This window comes from Maylandia zebra, linkage group LG7 (genome assembly GCF_041146795.1).
Source record: "Maylandia zebra isolate NMK-2024a linkage group LG7, Mzebra_GT3a, whole genome shotgun sequence".
In the NCBI taxonomy this organism is placed as follows: Eukaryota; Metazoa; Chordata; class Actinopteri; order Cichliformes; family Cichlidae; genus Maylandia; species Maylandia zebra.
In genome coordinates, this window is record NC_135173.1 from 69,047,553 (window position 1) to 69,062,339 (window position 14,787).

General features: G+C 45.4%; 1 protein-coding gene and 1 long non-coding RNA gene across 4 annotated transcripts; both read right to left on the reverse strand.

The window, feature by feature from the left end:
- Positions 1–1,351: 1,351 nt before the first annotated feature.
- LOC143419599 (uncharacterized) lies at positions 1,352–7,764 on the reverse strand. 3 transcript variants are annotated; one of them, XR_013099619.1, is made up of 5 exons: positions 7,408–7,764; positions 6,787–6,871; positions 6,551–6,617; positions 5,073–5,118; positions 1,352–4,340 (listed from the first exon to the last, which is right to left on the reverse strand). It is a non-coding gene; the product is annotated as an uncharacterized LOC143419599 (long non-coding RNA). The 3 variants fall into 3 exon arrangements; XR_013099620.1 differs by having other exon boundaries at positions 5,073–6,614; XR_013099618.1 differs by having other exon boundaries at positions 5,073–6,617.
- Positions 7,765–11,402: 3,638 nt separating this feature from the next.
- Positions 11,403–14,380, reverse strand: snx20 (sorting nexin 20). The gene is made up of 3 exons (XM_004571535.5): positions 13,863–14,380; positions 13,384–13,526; positions 11,403–12,215 (listed from the first exon to the last, which is right to left on the reverse strand). The coding sequence occupies exons 1-3, from the start codon at positions 13,918–13,920 to the stop codon at positions 11,544–11,546; spliced, it is 873 nt and encodes a 290-aa protein (XP_004571592.3). The 5' UTR covers positions 13,921–14,380; the 3' UTR covers positions 11,403–11,543.
- Positions 14,381–14,787: the final 407 nt, after the last annotated feature.

Sequence of the window (14,787 nt, forward strand, 5' to 3'; positions counted from 1 at the left end):
AAGAGACCCTGAAATAATCTGTTTGTTTATAACAGCAACCAAGAAAAGGGCAGAGCAAAAAAAGACAGGTGGTGGTCCTGCACCCCCTCGTCAACAAGTTGGTTAAGTGAATAATACCCTCACGGGAAAATCGATATCTCTCTATGAGCACACTGTCGCACTGAGCTAAAGGATCCTGTCTGTCCCGCAATATACGCTGAATTCTGAGGACTCTCCTTATCAATCTTGCACCTTCCGCAATGGGTTGCTCGCGTAAACGGACAGGACATGGCTGCGACAGACTTCCCAAATCCACCTTCGCTTTTATAGCCGTGGTCTCTCATCTTGATTACACGAAGTAATTTACAATTACTACTCTGAAATATGACTTACATCTGTAATAATCACATACATGTAATAGAATGTTAATAGTACATTTCCCTTTTTTAGGAAATGACCTGTATGTATCTGTGTGAAATCAATAAAAGGATCAAGTGCTGCATTATCTTCAGTTACATTGATGTTATTTATTTATGGTGAAACAGTGGTGGAATATCGCTGTTGTTTTCGTATAAATGAAGCGGACATACCTGCGTGGCCGCGATCTAATCCTGTTTACATAAAGTAAACCTGCTCCCGAGCAGGTTTACGCTTACGGCTCTGTTGCTATGGCAGCAAGTCCCGGATGAGCTTCGGGGAACCGAACGATCCAAGATCACGCGAAATCGTCAACAATCTAATCCAGCTAACCTACTTAGCGAGGTACGAAGGACGGACCCCTGGAGGTGCAGCGTGTCCGTGGACCACAGAGGGTTAATAACACTCACCTTCCTTCCATTTCCACAGTGTAACATCCACCCACCTGTGTAAAATCCAAAATTCCCATGGTGTTGTTCAAAATGTGCTCTGGCACGATCATGAGCATCGCTTGCTGCTGAAAACAAGAAAAAAGCCGGTCCTGCTATGGGCTGAACCATTTGTTACTGGTGCAGGGGGGGGGACACTATGCAGTATATTCAGTTTTAGCATTTATATTCACTGCTGACTGTAACTACGCTCAAACTGTTAATGCTGTCTTATTTTAATAAACAACACTGTCATATGCAAAACTGGGGTGGCAAGGGATCATTTTAGGGTGGCACTTGCCACCCCATGCCACCCTTCTAGATCTGCCCCTGGGTGGCATGGAAATCAAATGGGGTGGCAAAATCAAAGCCATTTCTTTATACATATGCAGGTGTTACATTCTGTAATATGCATTATAAATGGTTAAAATACATCAAGTGCAGTATAAGTAAACGCATGTTTTATATAAACATTCTTCTTATTTTCTCAAACTACATAATTAAACATCTCAGTTACATAAAACAACTCCAGTTTGGAATTTATGTACTGTATCCACCATATAATAAATAAGCATGTAGCATAATAACTATAACACACAGAAAGCTACACAACATGAGGAGCACAAAGTCAAAGTAAACTTTATTGTTATCTCTGCTATACACAGTACAGTATATAGAAAGACGACACAACGAGGGCTGTGAGTTCGAGAGTCCGATGGCTTGCAAGAAAAAGCTGTCATGCAGTCTGGAGGATCAGGCCCGATGCTATGATAGCGTCTGCCGGATGGAAGGAGAGAAAAGAGTCCATGTGAGGGGTGTGAGGGGTCAGGCACGATGCAAGAGGCCTTACTGATGCAGCACACAAGATGTCCTGTAGCAGAGGGAGAGATGTTCCGATGGTCTTGGCAGCTGTTTTAACTACAAGTTTCTGACAATGACAATAAAGACATTCTATTCACACTGCTTTTATTAGAAATAATCAAACTGTTACATGTTACTACACACTAACTACACACTAACTACACACTCCAAGAACACTAAATGTCACAAATCTCTCACATGTCAGAACTTCCTATTGATGTCGTCTTGCCGTCGTCACATCCAAAGCTTGCCTCTCTCCCCAAACAACCAAATGCCATATAATTTTTTGATTGGTCGACATGGTACATTGTTCCACTATTCATTGCTAATTGTAGAAAGGCTCAAATTCCAAATAAAGAACATTATCATATGCAAAACTACGGCAGCAAGAGATTGTTTTAGGGTGCCACCCCAGTAGATCCGCCCCTGCTGCAGCACCAAGTTTATCAATAATGATCAATAATACTTTAAGGAGTCTGTATCTGTATGCTCATTTATATCCTATCTATCAATCCCTAAATGTGATCAGCTCCTGATCCTTGGACTCACCTCTCAGGAATCTAAAGCCCCTTCTCCATTAGTACCTACTTGGATTGACTCGACACGGATCGACTGGTTTTCCATTACAATCAAGTACCTCCTAATGTTCATGGTCGTTGTCATACGTTTTTTTTTTTACATTTTTATGTTCCCCTAAAAAGGTCCAGGGGGTGAGGGGAAATAACGAAATGTGTCCGGGTCAAAAAAAGGAGACAGCAAGACAAAATGGTTAAATTAAAGAGTTTTAGGGGAGTCACATGATGGAGCGTTTGGGAATGGCCGCGCCATAGAGAGTCTCTGACCCCCATCGATCCTACATTAGTTTTAAAACAAGGTAAACGCTCCCAAATAATATATTTCCTCACTGCGGTGACTTGCTAGATCAGTGTCCTTGGATTTATTGAGAGACATGGCCACAGGAACTAAGAAGAAGAGCGTGCAAACCCGAATCTCCACGGTGGCGGCGGGGGAAAGTAATGCTAGCAGTGCCAAGGTTAGCCCTGCTAGCCAAGAAGAAGGGCCAAAGATGGATATAAGCGGCCTGTTTGCCGAAACGACTAAGCTTGGAACTATCCTAACTAGTGTTGCGGCCGATGTATCTCACATCAAGTCAGATATGGTGGAATTTAAAAACGCTATAAGTGCAATCCAAATACGGATGACTGAAGCTGAGGGCCGCATTTCAGATGTGGAAGACAAAATGAGGAGCATAACAGAAGATAATGGCAAAAACGCTAAAAAGCTTGAACAACTTTGGGCCCGAGTAGACGACCAGGAAAACAGAAACCGCAGAAAGAACGTTCGGCTTATCGGTCTGGAAGAGGGTCTGGAAAGTGGTGGCAGCATAAATGATTATGTGATGAAGATACTCACGGATGGCCTAGGTCTACGAGGGGAGGAATATGAGCTGGAAAGATGCCACAGAAGTACGAGACCACGCCCGGGACCTGGTCAGCCACCTCGAATCGTGCTGGTGAGATTTCTCTGTTACACTGCACGACAAAAAGTTCTCATGACTGCTAAGCAGAAGAAAGGAATACTGTGGGAGAACTGCTTCTTGTCATTTTATAAAGATATGACCGCGGAGCGAGCGGCGCAGAGGAAGCTTTTCTCCCCAGTAATGAAGAAGCTATGGCAGCATCAGATAAAGCACACTCTGGCACATCCAGCAAAACTTCGATTAACATGGAAAGGCCAGCAGAAGAGCTTGGATTGAACCGGCTGTTCAAACCCCCACAAGGCTGCCCGCTGGGATTGAAATGATGGGAGAGGCGTGAGTTTCTCAAAATGGGCTCATTGAGTCAGCACGGATAAGTTCTTGGAGAGGCTACGGCTGCTGTGAATACTCAGAATAACATCTCTGACTGCAGACTGGATACATCTCGGGGAGGCACACTGCCGTGAGTTCTCAGAATCGGCTCCTTGAGCACAAGAAATGACAACATCACAGAACGCAAGTATGGCGAAGCTCGCGGCTCTCCAGCGGGAGATTGAGAGACCAGTGTTGGACTGTAGAACTGCTTTGAAATTCATATGAGCTGTTCGCACTAAAGTAAAAGCCACCATCACTTCATGTGGAGACCCCTTTGGCGCCAGCTGCAAGGCCGGAGCTGAACAAAACACCCTGATAACGACTGTGTTTAGTCTGTTCTTCCCATTCCCTGCAAGGCCACCTGGGTTGGCTGGAAGACTGTTTACTTAGCCTGGCAGGGCGAAGGACACTGTCTCAGCTGAACTATGGACACACACACAAATACATATTCTGATACTGATAAGCACTCACCGACGCATCACCCTCCCTACCCCGGATCCAACGCCACCTCCAACGCTTACCTCCCCTCTGATGTGGACATCGGGTCAGCTGGAGGCGCAGTCAAAGATTGCAGCGGTCCCAGATCAGATGTACACACTGGAACTCTTTGCCATGTTGCTGTCTGTGTTTATTGTGCTATGGTGTGTTGATATCTGTGCATTCCTGTATTATCCTTCTGTGTTACACATTTCAATGTTTTTTTCCTGCTACCTAGCCTGACCTGTCTCCCCAATGTGATGTTTGTGTATTGTAAGTACGGTCGGCAAGGTCTGTCATCTCGGTTGTGGGCAAAAGACCTAAAACTGACAAATAAAGGCTATCTCATCATCTCATCTCTCATATATAAGAGACAAATATTGTTCGTTTAATACGTTGGCATTATTACATTTGGCTCAATGCTTACATGTACTGTATAAACACATGTTCATACTTTTATTCCACAATCAGAGAGAAAGAAACAGAGAGAGAGTGCAGGACAGACAGACAGGTGACAGTCTCAGGTGTACACACTGCTACAAACAGGAGGATTTAGTGTTTGTGTTATTACGAGTGTAAACAAGAAGAGTTCCAGATGGTACAGTGGACACATGTGTGACTGCTGTGATTAAAGCATCTTTCTTTCAGCTTAACGAGTGAACCGTCAGCTCGTTCAAACACACGTTAAAGTCCGTTTGGCTCGACACCACCGAACAGAGGCAGCAATATAACACAGCTCACATTAACAGTGCAGTGAATCCTGCTTGTGCCGTGATGTTCAGGACTGCAAACCGAGCAGCATCACTGACTTTCAGCTTGTTGTGTTTGTGGATATATGACTGACTTTAATTATCCACAAAATCATCACATTCTCTGTAAGATTAAGGTCGACTATATATATATTTAGAAGTAGAGGCTTTAAAACCAAGTTAACGCTGAAAGTACAAACATCGCTAATGTCACATATCTTTGCTGACATGTGGCCAACAGTAATGTTTTAATGTTCTTCATTATTAAACATTCGCACATAGATAAGTGACGTCATATTCAGTACTTACTTTTGACAGTTCACTCTTGGCCGCTCCCTTCTGCCGTATTTTGTGCCTAGCAGGGCGAAGGACACTGTCTCAGCTGAACTCTGGACACACACACATACACTGATATGCACACACTCATCCCCCCTCCAAACGCCTTCGACGCTTATTCCCCTCCGATGCTGACGGCGGATCAAGGAGACTAGCGCACGCAGGCCCAGATGTCTCTCACCCTTTACCCCCCCCTGTTGCTTGTCATGTGTTTCTTTGGTGTATTAAGAGTGTTTTCATGTGCAGAGGTGTTTTTTTCTGTTCTCAGACTGATCTCCCTGTTGGAGCTCAGTCTGGGGGGAGTTATTTTTCTCCTTATCTTTCCTCATGTGGTGCATTTTCCATTGTTATACCTCTCTGACCTGTCTTCCCCATGTGATGTTTGTGTCCTGTATGTATGGTCAGAAGGGTAAGTTGGCGCTGGCAAAGGTCGGCAGCCTTAACCCAATTTCCTTTGGGGTCAACCTTCAGGATCAATAAAGTTTTATTGAATTGAATTGAATTGAAAATTCTCCACACCCACCGCCGCGCTATGAATTGTGGGACATATGGGACCACGAAGCGTGCACCGGACCACGCTTGATATTTGGGGAAATCGACGGCGCATTTGAAGTACACTTCGAATTGGGACAGCCGTCGTTGCGTGGCGGTGACGTAATCACACTCAAAATGCGTACTTCAAGCGTGCGGTCTCTGAATTGGGACACAGCCTAATTTGCATTTACGTGAAATGTTGTCTTCACTTGTATTAACATGTTTTTGGTATGAATTCTGCTGTCTGTATTCTATGTATCATATGGCAATAAAAGTAGTTTTATCTTCAATCCATTGTTTATTTGCTGAATTTTAAAGCAATTACAATTTTTTTAACCCAAATATGACTGTAATGTAACCATTGTGATGGGTTATGAGCTTTCTACCCAATTTTTGGTAACCTCAACTTTAATCAATGGTCAATTCAACCCAGTTTTTGGATAGTTATCCTAACCCAGTATGCCAAATCAAACCAGTAACCCAGGGTTGGCTCGGTCTATATTTGACCCAGCACTGGGTTACAAATGCAGTTATTTTTAACCCAGCAGCTGTTAGTGTGTATTAAAGAATGGTAATGATCAACTGCTTTTCATCCAGAAAACTGTTGTTCATGTTAGCCAATGTGAGCAACATTTAGCCAACTTGTGCTCTCATTTTAGTTTTATTTTGCCCCTCACCCCAACCAGTCAAGGCAGATGGCCCCGCCCCTCCATGAGGCTGTTTCTGCTGTAAGTTTCTTCCTGTTTAAAGGGAGTTTTTCTTTCCCACTGTCGCCTAGTTCTTGCTCATAAGGGGTCATTTGATTGTTGGAGTTTATGATGTAGAATTTAACTGCACAGATATAGCCCCACCAACTGTTCTGTCATCATTACACACGAGGATATTTTGATATTTAATGACAAAAAAAGTTGAGTTACCTAAAACACAGGTGCCAAACTCCAGCCCTCGAGGGCCGCTGTCCTGAAACTTTTGCATGTGTCCCTGCTGCAACACACCTCAATTCAATTAGCAGGTTATTAGGAAGACTCTGTAGAACGTGACTGCATGCTGAGGTGGCAAATCAGCCATTTGAGTCATGTTACAGTAGCTCATGACTGAATGAGCATGGTGCAATAAAAGTGCATTTAGAAGCAAGTGTTTTACATTTACTTACATTTAATTGAGCAGCATACTTGACTGTACGCGGAGGCTTGCCTCCAACTCTGTATATTTTTATATATTTTATTTTATTGTTGACTCTATTTAATTTGTAAAATGTGTACACACACACACACACACACACACACACACACACACACACACGTAGAAACACACGTTTAGTATACATCCATCCAGTAATGCATATACTATTATATATTGTACATATATTTATTAGTCTCAGATTTAGCCATTCTTATATTTTGCTTGTTCTTATGTTATTGTATTTTTGCACACCTCTGTTGCTTGTGAAGCTCGCACACAAGAATTTCACTCGCATGTACTGTACCAGAATACCTGCACATGTGATGTGCAGAGATGGGCAGTAACGCGTTACTGCCCATAGTAAGGGATTACTATTGCAAAAACGGTAATTAGATTACCGTTACTTTCCCGTAGGAACGCTGCGTTACTGCGTTACTAAAACCGTGATATTTTTTTTTGCGAGAATGTCTCACGACAGTGACGTAAGCGAGTGCGACGTTCGTGACAACAGCTGTGTGCAGATCAACAATGGATCATATATCGAGTGCAGAGAGAGTATGAGCTGCAGCGTTTAAAGCGTGGAAGTACTGACCTTACTTTGATTTTGATTCCATAAAAAGTGACAAAAACATTAGTGTCCGCTGTGCGTGGGAAGAAAACTTCTTTTTACAGCGAAAAAAACCCCTAAACTTCCAACAAGCACCGAGTAGCTACGACGTAATGGGAAACTCACAGAGAAATTGGATTCTTCCACTGACCGCAGCACACCTGCACCAGGGTAAACCTCCGCCTGCCCCACTCCTGCTTTACAGGTGAAAATAGAGCAACAGGACCGCTGAGTCTGTGACTTTATTTATTTTCTGCTGTGTTTTACTTGCATCTATTTGAAAGAGTGAGTGTAAACACACAAAATATTTTATTTTATGTGCTGGAATGTGCAGAAAATAGGTTTAAATGTTAAACTAATTTCTTCCAGTCAGAGAATGTTGCATATAATTACATTTTTGCTTGATGCATAAAGTTAAAAGATTAAAACTAATAAAACAAGTTTTAAAAAGAGACTTTTCCATTTGATTACATTTTGTATGATGATTATGTAGAAAAAGTAGAATTGGGCTGAAAGATCTATCGCTTTATCACCTACTCAGGTTGTAAATCGTGTTTTTAAAAAGTAACTAAGTAACTAAGTAATTAATTACTTTTGAAAATAAGTAATCAGTAAAGTAATGGGATTACTTTTTGGGGGAAGTAATCAGTAATTAGTTACTGATTACTTTTTTCAAGTAACTTGACCAACACTAGTGATGTGACAATAAAAGTGATTTGATTTGATTTGAGATCTGGTTTTCTTTGCCAAATGATGAAAAAAGTGACCACCTTATAATTGGTTCACATTGACAGAATTTATTTGTCTTTGTTGGTCTCTTTATAAAAATGTCATGCCCTCTTTGTATTTCTCCAGTAGTTACTCTTGAATTCTGTTTCTATGCGATGTTGTTAACGTTTACTAACTGGTGTGAGTGCGGGGAAATGTTAGCATGCTCACACACTAGCTAAGCTAACAAGGCGCTGACTCAGTAAACCGCCATATTGATCACCATTGTTGCTCTACTTTACAATACCTCTGCTCCGGCTGTGAGTGCCCTCCCTCTCAGCCCGTACCCACCCTTTCAGGCACCACAGATCCCAACAGTGACATAGCGAGCCAGTTCGAGTTGGACTTTGCCCTCCCCCCAGTCCTCCAGTGCCAGTCTGGACACCTGGCGTGTACAGTCCAGCCTGTAACTTAACCAGAACTGGTTGTTGCCTCCTGTAAAATGTCGTTTTTGTCTTTTTGATCCACTCGTCCATGCGTGTATGCAGAAGCATAACTGTGAAGATTAACATTTTAATAAACACCTGTCATGAACATACATGTCTTCTTCCCCAGGTGTGCACTAACTGCTGTGCTAGGCTCAGTTTGTGGCCAACATGCTGAGGTCCCCTGGGTTCCAACAGGAACCTGGCCATGGAGAAGGTGGCCAACTCTGTCCTCTTCCCCTGCATGCACGCTGCATAAGGGTTCACTGGGTTTATTATCATGTGTGAAATATCAGTGCATCACGAAGAGAAACTGCTCTTGGTTCGTCTATAGGATGTTCAGCTTGTTGGCTCTAGAGAGGACCAAAGGGTGCTTCCTTGTGATGAACACCTCACATCTGCATTTCCACAGCATGGAGCACAAATTATGTGTAGGATCTACAGCATGAGTTAAAATGGTAAATGGCTGTATTTGTATAGCACTTTACTTAGTCCCTATGGACCCCAAAGCTCCTCACAGTACATTCAGTCATCCACACATTGCTGATGGCAGCTACATTGTAGCCACAGCTGCCCTGGGGCGCACTGACAGAGGCTGCCGGACACTGGCGCCACCCGGCAACAGGTGAAGTGTCTTGCCCAAGGACACAACGACCGAGACTGTCCAAGCCGGGGATCGAACCAGCCACCTTCTGATTACAAGACGAACTGGCAACTCTTGAGCCACGATCGCCCACTGATTTCCAAAGGCACGAAGAAAAAAAGCCCTCACTGTGTTTGAGTAATTAAGAGTTCTGATCTATGGGCTGATTTAGGAAACAGGATGAAAAAAATGGAAGAATCAGTTATTTAGAAGGAAAGGTAACTTACCAGTAAACAAATCACGCTTCTCCAGTCCTCTGCTGACATCATTGACTGTTACCAAATCACATGATCGAGTTCTGCTATATCTCATAGGATACTGTAACTGGGAATCAGGTATGATCTGTGAGGGATTTTATTTGTGTTAATCCAACTAATGTCATTAATCACATGTGCACATCATCCATCTGTATAAAGTCGGAGTTATTTGGAATTAGATCTTGGAAATTATATCTAATGATTGTAGAACAAAGTTCATTTCTTTTTGCCTGTGTGGTTTTCTGTAAACATACTTGAACAGGTCTAGTTACCACTTTTTTAAACCCTTACGGGCGACCATGGCTCAAGAGTTGGGAGTTCGCCTTGTAATCGGAAGGTGGCCGGTTCGAGCCCCGGCTCGGACAGTCTCGGTCGTGGGCAAGACGCTTCACCTACCGCCTACTGGCGATGGCCAGAAGGGCCGATGGCGCGATATGGCATCCTTGCTTCTGTCAGTCTGCCCCAGGGCAGCTGTGGCTACAACTGTAGCTGCCTCCACCAGTGTGTGAATGAGTGGATGACTGGGTGTGTGAAGCGCTGTGGGGTCCCTAGGCGGGACTAGTAAAAGAGCTAAACAAATACAGGCCATTTACCTTACAAGGTAAAAGCACTGGGAATGTAAACCATTACAAACAACTTAGGGATCATATTGGTATTTGTCCTCTTTTAAACAACTTCAATAATTTTAAAAGTAAAAGATCAAGAGAAGAAGATAAGAAATGAAAGGAGAAAACCAGAAATTACACTCAGTTAATTACTTTCCATGGCATGTTTCTGAGAGCATACATGTTTCTGGGTCTCCTGTCAGGTTCAAGCAGCACCTTCATCCTCAGCTCTGCTGCTTCCGTCATCACCAGAACTCCTCCGTCAGTCCGTCACACCCGTGCTCCACCAACTCCACCGGCTGCGGTTAAACACTGTTCAAGTTCAAGCTTCTCCACCTTCTCCACCTTTAAGTCTCTACTGTTCTTCTCTGAACACATCTTCGCCCTCTCAGGTCCTCCGTCCATCACTCTCCACTTTCCAGCCTCTCAGAGCACACTTCCTTCCACCTGTCACATGACTCCTCTGTCCTTACTGATGTTATATTCATGTTTCTGTGAGGTGACTTTAAATCAAACGTATTATTATTCATGTGTTTGGGAGGAAGCCGGAGAGAACACGAGAACACGGACAGTTCCCTGTTGTCATTAACAAATGTACTCAAACAGAAGCTAACCTGGCATCATAACTACAGTGCTGACTTTGGCCACACCCCCACTCACCTGTTGGTTTTCGCCCTGTGCTCACAAACACATCGATAAAAGCTAACGCTCCAGGATCTGTTTACATACTCATGTAAATATGCACGTGCAAAAATGATGTTTACAGTAAGATGGGTCTCTTATGGATGATAAACAGATAATCCAAATCTCAGATTAGCTCATAATCTCTGATGATGTTAGCTATACAGGGCACATAAACAAGCTAAGTGACATAGTGAGACCTGAACAGTTTGCACTTTGGCTCATTAACATGAGAGATACAGCGAACTTGAATCTGATGATTTAACCTGTTGTAACGTTTGCAGTACACAGACGGTTCCAACTGAACTGAGCAAAAACAGCAAAACACAAAAACAGCTGCGTGAACGAAAAGGTCTTTGTTCTGTTTTTGAATGTACACACAGTCGTAACTGATCTCAGGTGAGCAGCAGCTTGTTCCAAAGAGCAGCAACTGAAAGCAGATCGGAGATCTGATCCTGGAGCAGCAGGTGCTGACCCCCACCCAGAGCTACCACAGGATGACCAAAGACGCGGCTTCAGTACTGTGTGGTCAGATTTCCATGGTAGAGTCAGCCATTAATCGCTAATCATCAAACATCATGAATCAGACCCAATACCAAAATTACTTTTAAATACTTTATTGCAGGACAGTACTGCAGTACTCTGGGTACTCTGACCCACTGTGAGCTGTTACACCTCCACAGCTGGCAGGGGCTGTGCAGGGGTTTACCTGCTAATCCAGGTGTGGATGGCCGCTCCACCCTCAGAGGAACTCCTGGATCACTACCTCCTTCAGAGAGTGGGAGGACGCTTCCCCACGCTCGGCATCTCTCAGAGCGGTCAACTCATCCTGCAGCTGAGCCACGGGCCGGCCCAATTGGTACCCGAGGTCCACCAGCAGCTCCAGCAGCGGCGCTCTGTAGCGCGTCAGTCCGTAGCGCCTCACCGGAGGCAGCGCTCTCTGAGCGGCGGAGAACGCCCGCTCCGGTTCGTCCAGGTCCCGGTAGCAGACAGCGAGGGCGGCGAGGGCGGGCACGAGGAGGGTGGGCTTCTGCCAGGGCAGCAGCTTCTCCTGGATGTCCAGCACGGTCTGCAGCAGCTCTGCGGCTGGCCGGAACTGCCCCGCCCGGAGCAGGCCGTGCGCCCGCTGCTGCTCCTGCTCTGTGAAGAAAGCCGAGAAGCAAGGCGAGTGTCTGACGCAGCGCGTGGCGTACAGCTTCGCCAGGTAGTCCTGCAGCGCCAGGCGCCGCTCCCCGATGCTCTCGGGGGAGAAGTTCCCCGAGAGCATCTTGCGAGGCAGCTGCACCTCCTCCAGCTCCTCGTCAAACTCCTCCAGCAGTTTGTGGTGGAAGCGGGAGAAGTCGCTGTAGCGGCGCTCCACCGAAACACGGCGGGAATCGAAGCTGCCAGAACGCATCACCACCACCTGGTAGAGCTGCAAACAAACAGAAAGAACCGTGACCTTTGACCTTTAAAGTTTAAAGTTAACTCTGCTGCAGCGCAAACAGCCAGTCAGAGAAACAGGCTGGACTTCCTGTTCCCTCTCAACGGTGAACCCACCGCAGGCGTCTTTTCTCTGAGACGTTATGCTGACGATTACATTCATTCATACAACACCGAATCACGACCGATCACCTCGAGGTGCTTTACACTGTAACATAAAGACTCTACAACCATACAAAGAAAACAGAGAACCCCCAACAGTCATGTGACCCCTATGAGCAGCACTTTGGCGACAGTGGGAAGGAAAAACTCCCTTTTAACAGGAAGAAACCTCCAGCAGAACCAGGCTCAGGGAGGGGCGGGGCCATCTGCTGTGATTGGTTGAGGTGAGAGAAGGAAGACAGAAGAGAGACAGAAGTTAATAATAACCAATGATTAAACACCCAGTGCATCATGGGAATCACCCAGCAGCCTACACCTATTGCACCATAACTAAGGGACTATGTGCTTCGTCCTGATGATGATGCTGTGTTTTGGTCCTCTGGGGCACCATAGACAAGCAGAAAGTTGCTGATGTGTCAGTTTGAATATTTCCTTCATTATGGAGCACATTAGCTTCTGTGACCGCACGGCATCGGTTACCTGCACTCATCAATGAACAGCTCCCTGACTGAGTTTTACATGTTTGAGGTTTAAAATGAACACACCTGACAGTGGCAGGCAGGGAAACTGTTGGGACCGCACAGCAGGTGGACAGGTGAGTGCAGGCAGGTGTGTTAAAGCTGGTCTTTGGGTTGCTTATTATCTCAAATATGTCTTCATATAAAGATTTCACTGCTCAGCCAGTGCCTCTTATGACCAGAGTTCACCTTTACTGCTTCCTGCTCCAACAGCCACACCTTTGGAAAATAAGCCCCTCCTCCTCAGGTTAAACTTTCACTTCCTGCGGGCTCACCTTCACTGAAAGTTAGCTGGGAACATTTACAGGTTAGCCGCTTTGCCCCTCATCCTCATCCTCTGTCTGAAAGAATCTCTTCTGATTGGCTGTCCCTCAAAAACAGAAGGTATTTCACCTCTATGACATCACAGGGATCCAAGAGTATAAAAACTGCTGAGCAGAGTGTTTGGAGTCGGCTGGTGGGTGTGTTTCGGTGTCTCACCACGTATTTGTGTAGCACGTGCTCGACGATGCGGGTGGAGGGGATCTCAAAGAGCAGCCGGACGGGTCGCTCTCGCTGCTTCACCGCCCTCCAGTTCTGCTGCAGCTCCTTAGTGGTTAAACTGGAAGAGCCAGGCAAGTCCTCTGAAACAGCAAACACAGCGAGTCAGCACCCACTGCTGGACTGGCACACCTGTGGAAAGGCTGCATTATTAGGGGCGGGGCCTCTTTGACTCTACGTGCTGCTTTAGCAGCTGCCAGCCTCTTTGAAACCCACCTCCCTACCAGCTCCTCTTTTCACTGTTTCTGACGTGAATCATTGGCTGCAAACACATAAATATCTGCCAGATTAAAGCTCAGCGTCACTGTTTACTCGGGTGGAGGTCTGAAATGTGAGTGAGACTTGACCTAAAAGTTTGACGTCTCAGTTCAGACAGAAGAATGAAGAAGAGGAAGGTTAAAGGTGAAAGATGACAGAACCTGGAGTCATTGTGTCCACCTCAGTCAGGTCTTGGGCTCCCTGCTGAGCTTCTGCCATCGGGTCCAAACTGCTGATCTGAGGCCAGAGAAGCTCGCTTATCCTCCTGATGTTCACTCAGTGATGGGCAGCTGTGTTTTCTGGCTCTGCTTCATCTCTTTTGGATTTTTTTATTCCTGTAAAGATCAAAGCTGCCAGTGTGGCTCCTGCAGGTGAGTGAGGGGTTAAAAAGGCCCAAGCGGGCCTGCCGAGCGTCGCTAACAGAAGAACGTGCTGCACGTTTGCGTGCTGACAGACGAGTGCAGGCAGGAGGAAGTCGACTTCAGCAAACATGCTGAAGAGGAAGTGAAATGAAAGACCAGTGTGTCGTAAATGGTGTGTGAGAGAGGTGCTTGTTTCATGGCTGCGGAGCAGCAGGCGGGTGGAGTTAGCTAGCAGAAAGCAGTGTTTTGCATGCAGCTCCTCTCTGCTCCTCTAGGGGGAGCTCTGAAAGCTCTTTAAGCTTTAATGTCCATCTGCAGGTGCACAGGCAGGTCAGAGGTCACAGGCAGACACCACTGAGTAGTCTTTATTAGATTTACCTTGACATGCTTCACAGTGTTAGAGAGGAACTCAGACGAGCCCTCTGAGCAGCTTTCTGTGACAGAGGGGAGGAAGAAGACCTCCAGCAGAACCAGGATCAGGGAGGCAGACGTGGTTCAGACGATGCTTGCTGCGGTTTAACAGGATAAATCAAGCTGTGACTCATCTGCACAGCTGAACTTTGACCTATGGTGCTCAGAAGGAACTGAGACTAAAGTAAAAATAAAACCAGTCTCAGTGACGGAAATAAAAATGAAAGCCAGACTTTAGAAAAACAGGAAACCTGACCACAAAACTACCCCCCCCCCCCCCCAGCTGCGTGTCTCCACCCCTGCATGATCACGT